Source organism: Coenobita brevimanus, chromosome 91 (genome assembly GCF_032717465.1).
Source record: "Coenobita brevimanus isolate Jiangsu-jjx chromosome 91, ASM3271746v2, whole genome shotgun sequence".
In the NCBI taxonomy this organism is placed as follows: domain Eukaryota; kingdom Metazoa; phylum Arthropoda; class Malacostraca; order Decapoda; family Coenobitidae; genus Coenobita; species Coenobita brevimanus.
The window spans coordinates 11,902,596-11,911,383 of NC_137044.1; the positions used below are offsets into that span (position 1 = coordinate 11,902,596).

Genomic DNA, 8,788 nt, shown 5'->3' on the forward strand with positions numbered 1-8,788 from the left:
TCTTCTCTGCCCTCTCCTCCATCTTTTCCTTCCTTCCTCTTCTGTCTTTCTTTATTTCATGCTTTCCTTGTCCTTCTGCCTACAGGTGACTTTACACTCCCTCTTCTGTCTTTCTTTCCTTCGTTCTTTCCTGTTCCTTCTGTCTGTGGGTGACTCTACACTGAGTGACAAGCCGAATGGTTTCCTGTACAGTACACCAGGAAACCATTTGCTATGCTGGGTGGTAACCATATAACCAAATTATGGCGTTTGGTGGTTTGGTGGGTAATTGCGACACTCCAATCAGATTGAGCCAGTGAAGGTTTATATCCAAGGGGTGGTTGGGGTTATTGCTCACATAATGCCACACAGGGATGAGTGAGGCTGGTTACTCTTATCTTAAATGTCAGGACCAACTTGCCTAGCCCCGGGCTTCTACGCTCCTCATGGGGCAACGTAGGATTGGATGATGGGTGGATGGATGGATATATATCTATTCTATATCTATATCTATCTATCTATCTATACAGTATATATATATATATATATATATATATATATATATATATAGTTTATATATATATATATATATATATATTGAGTACACCGCTTCCCGTTCGATCAGCGAAGTTAAGCAACGTTGGGTCTGGTTAGTACTTGGATGGGTGACCGCCTGGGAACACCAGATGCTGTTGGCATCCCTACGTCAAGTGGGGTTGGTGGAGGATTAGCGCCCCTCCCTGTAAAACAATTAACTCTTAAGCCCTTGGCCACCCCGTCTGGGATACATGGCGTCTGGCAATGAATGAAAATGAATATATATATATATATATATATACTGTATATATATATATATACATATATATATATATATATATATATATATATATATATGTATACAGGCCGTCCCCATTATATTGATGAGTTGAATTTGGGAAAACACACAATCTGGGTATCGTTAAACGGAGATGTTATAACTTAGAAAGTAGAGGGATGCGTTTAGGAGCCTCAGGATTCCCCTCCAAACAAGTCCAAAACCCTCCCAATTGAATCTGAAAACCAAGTTTCTGGCACACCTAATTCCCAGATAGCTTTAAAACAAGCTAAAATAAGCCTAAAAGCAGTTTATAACACCTAAACCCAAAAATAATATCAGAAAATAATCAAAAATAAGTCTGGAAGAAAATCAGACTTAGTAAACTGTACCCCAAAATGACAGCGTTCACCCTACCTATGACTAAAATTCATTAACTGAAGTCTAAAAACAGTATATAAATCAACTTAAACACAAATTTCAAGTCTGAAATATCATCAAAATTGGTAAAAAAAACAAAAAAAACATTGGATAACCAGGGACTGGTCATCAATAGGCAGGGAAGGGTGTTATTTTTTTCACATTGCTAAGGCGGAGTATTGTTTAACAATGGATCATATAGCGAGGTAGACCTGTATACTGTATTGAGCCTGTGCAGGTTTATATCCAAGGGATGGTTGGGGTTTACTGCTCACATAATGCCAGTCAAGGATGAGTGAGGTTCTGCACTCTCATCTCGGATGTCAGGACCAACTCTCCTAGCCCCGGGCTCCTACGCTCCTCATGGGTCAACACGGGATAAGGTGGTGATGATATATATATATATATATGCATACATACAGTGTTATACAGTATATTTCATTATTATTACCATGCTTGTCAGTATCTTGCCCTGTGTTGCTTACAGCAAAGTTTAAGCTACTGTGCATCACTTAAATCCCTTAACTACCATGCAGTTCCACCATGTACACCCTCTCAAAGCAAGCTAGAAATCTAGAAGCCTACAAGCTTGCAAGATATGTCTTGGATAAGTTGCAAACTCTTCGTATTCCTCCACGATTTCAGGTGCAGTGTTTGTATTGCTTATGTATATTAAGTACTGTAATTGCCTACAAGAAATTTTTAGAAATTGCTTTTGCAATGACAGGTATTGGTGTAGGGATGAGGCAGCCCCATTGCCAAAGAACTTATGGTTTTATTAACACTATAGCTCCTTTATTATTGGAGGAAATTAGAATTACAACATCCATATTCTGTAATTCATGTCCCAAAAGGTGTCAGTGGTTTTATGTATCTATTTGTATACCTAGGCTGCTTCACCCCCCTGTGGTGGTGGGGGGGACACAGTCTGGCCTCAGCCAGGTTGTGTTAGGAAGAATTCTACCACCTTATTCCCTGCATGTCGTAAAAGGCAACTGAAAGGGGCGGAGTGAGGGGACTAGGGACCCCCCCCCCCCACTTTTTTTTATTTTTAAGTTCTTAAAAAGAGACAGCCCATAGACAGTGGTTTTATATAATACAATAAAGTAATTTTGTTGATAGTACAGTACTGTAATGTGAAAAGCTGAAGAATTGTGGGGTTCATTCAGTTCAACATTTACTAGGATTCTGTAGTGTACTGACTTAACATTGTTGTATGTTGGTTGCTGTAGAAGTAGCAGTTTTAGCTTTCTGATGTCTGTAATGGTTCACACAGGAGGATGTGGAGTTAGCTGCCCTTAAGATCCGAGCTAAAGCCTTTCATGATAATGAGGAGCATCTGCCCCTTTGCTACCGTTGCTCCACCACCAATCCTCTTGTCAACAACAGTGGTAACCAGTGTGTCAACTGTGCTCATCCCTTCATTTACTCCTTTGTCTCTTTTGGTGAGCGGGGTATATGCATATTCAGGTATAATGAGCGAGAGAGAAAAAAATGGAAAGGAAGGATAGTGAAGATTTGTAATCAGTGGTGTTGTGCAGTATATCAGAGAACTTGCAGGAATTTATATGATAAGTATGGCATTCTGTTTCTCATATATTTGGGTATTGTATATCCATAAGGTCTTATTCTCTTGTACTTTATCTATGGGGAGCGGGGTGGCTCAGTGGTAGAGAGCACTTGACTCAAGATTGCAAGGTTAAGTGTTTGCGCCCTGGCTAGGTAGCTGCCTAGCAGGGAGGGGTAGCTCTCTCCCATCACCCTAGAAGAGCAGTATGATCTGTCAAGGCCTAGCTTTAGGGAATAATCCCTTGTATTGTATATGTTGCTGAATTTCTTCAGTGATGGTATTGTTTATTTGTCCTCCTGTCTTCCTACTTCTTACATGCCCAGAGCCATTATTTCAACCTCTCAATCCCAGTGTTCCATCATCTTGCCAAATAGTTATTTCACTGCACCTTAAGATGTACTAATGTATTGATTATATCACCTTAAGATGTACTAATGTATTGATTATATAATGATGTCAAGTGCCATAAGCCTGGGCAAAAGATTATTCTTAGTGAAAAATGTAGGTTGCATATGAGGGAAACTTAGGAAAAGATGTGCAGTTGGAGTGAGACATTTGTCTTGACACACCCACATAGTCGAGGATAGAGATACTGTAATTTCATTGCTATTTTTACTTTTTTTGTTAATCCCTAATGTTATGCAACCGTTATTGGTAAGTAGGTACCAGATTCTTGAGTTTATATGCTTTATCCTGTATTTCCTTTTAGAGGTTATGGAGTTCACTTAAGTGTACCTCCCAGGTGGTCACAGTCTTCTTGTCCTCCCCACTACTCACTCCTTTGAAACAAAAAAGTCCACGAAGTGTTCCAGATTGGAGTTAGTGGGTGAAACATGGAAAATGACATGGAGCAGAAAGGGGAATTGGCATCTCCAGCTCAGGCATGTCACCACAGATAATTACAACCTTTATAAAGTGTTTAAAAAAAAAAAAAAAAAAAAAAAAAAAAAAAAAAAGCTTAAGGAAATTACAGCACCCCCCCCTCTTAAGCTGTGTGGCTGTCTCAAGACAATTCCTTCTATCTAGTGGCATTTGTGCATGACAGGAATGCAGAAAATTTAGCCATATTCCTGAGTCTCCATGACCTCATGCAGAGGTAATGTTTTCATTTACAAAATGGTTGCTTCATTTCCCACACTTAGTTTTTTATTTCTAATATAGTCCCTCTTGCATCCAGTGCTTCACATTCAGCTGTCTTTCCTTTCTTTCATACCAATAATTTTTTCCAGAAATCCTGCCTGTAGTTGAGTTTGTTCTTGATGAGGGCATTAGTGATGAGGAGGCCATTCACCTGATTCAGCAGTCTGGGGGAAGTGGGACAGGGTCAGGCGATGATGAGGTTGGTGACGGTGAGAGCAGGGGTGAGGACCATTGGCGACAGTCAGATACCGGGGAATCCCAGGCACTGACCCTTGATGGATCACCTTCACATTCATCGTCACATTCAGCACAGGATCCCTTCACTTCTAACCTCATGAACTTCTATGTGAGCCACTAGAATGCAGCGGTGTTATTTTGAACATAGAATTTTTATGTTGCTGGTGTTCCTCATTTGTAGATGTTTTATTGGAATTTGTTTGATGCCAAGTTTCTGCTGATAAAACAGCATTTAACTCACTGCAAAATTATGTGAAAGGGGTGTACATTAAAGGCAGAGAATACTGCACTGATAAAATCAAATAACCACATAGGAGATAGCAGCTACCTTTTTCAGAAATTATAGATACTCTAAGTAATACTATCTATCTATCTATCTATCTATATACCTAGGCTGCTTCCCCCAAGGAAAGGGAGGTAGCCGAGACAGGACGACTCACTCTCCATTTACTCATCCATTCAAACACATTCATTCGCATCTTAGCCCCAAAGGGGAGAACGGACAGATCCTCACCGCATCACACCGCACAAGGGTCAACTGCGCAATGCAAGCAGTGACATCCACAGCAGGGCCCGACAGCAGAACTGGTTTACCCCTGCCACATCATAACAGACCCATCCCCTTACCCGCACCTGACCTGACTAGCTGATCAGACCAAATGCGGGAGAATATCCCCTCAGGGCTGCGTCATCACTTATTCATTCACAATTTCTCTCCATTTATTTCTGTCACGCACAGCCACTCTTCCTTGCTCAACAGACATCCCTCTCGCATCCAGCGCTCTCTTCACACTGTCCATCCATCCTATTCGTGGTCTTCCTCTCAGTCTTACACCTCTCACATCAGATCTAGTTATCTTTTTCACCAATCGCTCATTATCCATTCTCTCCATATGCCCAAACCATTGCAACACCCTCTGCTCAACTCTACCAGCCATCTCCCGAACAACTCCAGTTCTCCTTCGCACTTCATCATTTCGCACTCGATCCATACGCGTCACTCCACACATACTCCTCAGACATCTCATCTCCATTACATTCAAACTTTTCCTCTCTGCTACACCCATATTCCATGTTTCAGCCCCATATAACGCAGTCGGTACCACAACACCCTCATACAGCCTTCTCTTTACATCCATTCTAAGCGAACGACATTTAAACACTTTTTTCATTCCTCCCAGCACCTTTCCTACTTCATTTATTCTAAACTTCACTTCTGCATCTATTCTTCCATCCACAGCAACATGTGACCCTAGATATTTAAAACAATCTACCTCCTCAAGCAACTCACCATTCAAAACTATATTCATCCCCCTACCATCTATCAACCTCGTACACTTCATCACTTTACTCTTATTCTCATTTACTTTCAATTTCCTCCTTTCACACACCCTTCCAAACTCCTCTACCAACTGTCTCAATTTCTCCTCTGAATCAGTCACCAATGCAGTATCATCTGCAAACAGCAGTTGCTTCAGATTCCACTCTCCTCCATCAACATTTACCAGACTCAGACCACCTAAAACTCTTGCATTCACCTCCCTTACAACACCATCCATGTAAATATTAAACAACCAAGGCGACATCACACATCCCTGTCGCAGCCCCACTCTCACGGGAAACCAATCACTCACAGCATTTCCCACTCTTACACACGCTCTACTATTTACATAAAAACTTTTCACCCCTTTTAGTAACCTACCATCAAGTCCATACAATCTTAAAACAGTCCACAAAGCCTCCCTATTAATTCTATCATACGCTTTCTCTAAATCCATAAATGCCCAAAACACATCCTTGCCTTTCGCTAAATACTTTTCACACACTTGTCTCACAGCAAACACCTGATCAACGCATCCCCTCCCTGTCCTAAAGCCACACTGCTCATCACTAATCACTCCCTCTGTACCCTCTCTAACTCTCATAATTAACACTCTACCATACACTTTACCTACAACACTCAACAGACTTATACCCCTAAAGCTAGTACATTCATACTTATCACCCTTGCCTTTATACAACGGGACCACACAAGCACTTGCCCAGTCAATTGGCACCATACCTTTCTCAAAGCACACATTCAATAATCTTACTAACCAGTCAACAATAGTCACTCCACCACCCTTCAGGCATTCCACAGCACACCCATCCATACCTGCAGCTTTCCCTGTTTTCATCTCCTTTACTGCCTTCTCCACTTCCTCCTTCGTGATCAAAGAATCATTCAACTCTCCCAACACATTTATTCCTTGCACCCTTCTATCTGCCACAATCTCAGCCACGTTTTCCTCCTCTACATTTAACAATCTTTCAAAATACTCTGCCCATCTCTTCCTTACTGCATCCATCTCAATTAACATCCTTCCATCCTCTGCTTTTACTCGTTCTTCCTTCCCAGACTCTCCCTTTCGCACCCTTTTCACCTCCTTCCAAAACATTTTCTTATTCTGTTGAAAATTCTCTGTCAGCCGCCTACCCCACCTCTCATCTGCTGCCACTTTAGCATCACGCACAGCCCTTCTCGCTCTATTCCTCTTTTCCTTATACTACTGACTGCCACAATGTACACCATATAGGTAAATGCCATTCAGTTCACTTTGGAACTGAAATTGAAATGTGATGGGCAATTTAAGTTTTAGAACACTTAGAACATTTTGGAACTTTGTGGAGTAGTGCCCCTGTTAACCTTGGCAGTTCCAGCAGCTGGGAGAGACCCCCAGGTCCAGTGAATGCTACAGTAGACCACACTTCCTAACTTGGTAGACTTAGTCCTTCCAGATGGTGAATGCAATGTTTTCAGTTTAATGGTAAAAGATTACAGTAATGCTGGTGGCAAGAGATTTTTTTTAGCCTTATGGTCAGTCATTTGTGATAATGCAGTTAGTTGAGTGAGTGTACAGTACTGTAAGTATAGTGCATATTAATTTTTTTAGTACACTTAAACTAGATAAAAATCTGCTCTCTGTAATGACAGGGGGGGTCAGAATATCAGCCAGTTGTGGTAGGACGAGTAGCACTGGTGGCCATGGAACCCCACGATGTCATAATATGTCGTTGGCCTCGACCCCTCCGAGCACAGTTCTACAAGAACTTCATGCCAGATGTCCCTATCACACACTGCCCTCATTGCAATAAAGTAAGTGACATATATTGTAGGTTACTGTACAGGACACACTTGTATGTTATTACCTTTCAGTGGGCAGTACTATACTACTTTCTTTTCCATCCATCCCTCCATCGTCCAGTCCAATGTTGCCCCATTTGGAGCATAGGAGCTCGGGGCTAAGCAGGTTGGTCCAGACATTTAAGATGAGAGTGACCAGCCTCACTCATCCCTGAGTGGCATTACATGAGCAGTAAACCCCAATCACCCCTGCACCGACTCAATCCAATTGGAGTGCCATAATTACTCACTAAACCACCAGGTGCCGTAATCTGGTTATATGGTTAACACTGAGTAAAGTAAATAGTTTCCTGGTGTACAGGAAACCATTTGGCTTGTCACTCATTGACTCATTGTAGAGTAACCTATAGGCAGAAGGAAGAGGACAGAATGAAGGAAAGAAAAACAGAACGGGGAGTGTAAAGTCCCCCGTAGGCAGAAGGAAATGGAATGAATGAAGGAAAGAAAGACTTTCTTTTCTTTTTTGATAATTATTGATAATCATTCTGTTTGATAATTCATGCTTTTCCTTTGGATTGTACAGTAATACTCCAGCTTTTGCAAGGATTTGACTCTATCAGATACTGTACGTTTAAGTGAAGCTACAGAATGAGATGAATGTTTTTGGTGTATCAGATAGAGCCAGGATTCCAGGGACTTGAATGATGAGTGAATGGAAGCATGGCCCATTGGACTTGGCAAACTTAGGCTGTCTGGACATTGTTGCCCCTCACCCTGTCCTAGGGTGGGAAAGGAGGTACGGATGATGATGATGATGAATGAAAAAATTGCAAATAGTTTATGATTATTGGAACAGTTTTTTCCATATTAAGTAATGAAGTTGGGGAGATATTGGTATGGGTATGGCAACAAAATTTCACCCTAAACTTTTGTTAAAACGGGATGTGGGCACAGCTTTGAATTTTTACACACACATTTGTCAGTGCACTTATCAATACATTATCATAAATACATTAAAAAACAAGAGCATTGCTATATGTAGACAGCATCAACTTAAAAACTTTTTGAGTCCATGCATAAAATGTGCATTTGCATGCATGTTTATATGTATGTGCATATATATGAATGATAATACAGTAATTGGTTTGAAAGCTACTGTACTTTTTCCTCAAGATTTTAAATTTGATTTGCACTGCTTGCAGATGTTCCACACAGATGACTACACACTACAAGTACTTCAGAAGGGCCACTGTCCCTTTTGCCGTACACCCACTGCTGATACGCCAGACCCAGGGGACTGAGCCTTGCATCTCATTTCTTCTTATCAGCAGTTAATTTTAGACAAGAATAGAAGTTAATATTTACTTATTAGCCACAAGGTAATATTAAAAACAGTGCTTAATTCCTTTCAGCATGACATTGCCATTCATATTGGTATATTTTTGTGACCTCTAGTCAGTTTTATTCACTTTTGAAGAAACTCCTGGTAGTAAAGGGTCAGAGA

The 8,788-nt window shown here is 41.0% G+C and overlaps 1 protein-coding gene across 1 annotated transcript in view; it reads left to right on the forward strand.

Moving 5' to 3' along the window:
* The window catches only part of Oseg1 (intraflagellar transport protein Oseg1), an 86,447-nt gene extending 77,659 nt beyond the window's left edge, over positions 1 to 8,788 (forward strand). Inside the window, exons 23-27 of the mRNA XM_080281834.1 lie at positions 1,750 to 1,858; positions 2,490 to 2,658; positions 4,013 to 4,269; positions 7,135 to 7,296; positions 8,487 to 8,788. Coding sequence (XP_080137960.1) covers positions 1,750 to 1,858; positions 2,490 to 2,658; positions 4,013 to 4,269; positions 7,135 to 7,296; positions 8,487 to 8,585 — 796 coding nt within the window. The 3' untranslated portion in view covers positions 8,586 to 8,788. The remainder of the gene's footprint in view (positions 1 to 1,749; positions 1,859 to 2,489; positions 2,659 to 4,012; positions 4,270 to 7,134; positions 7,297 to 8,486) is intronic.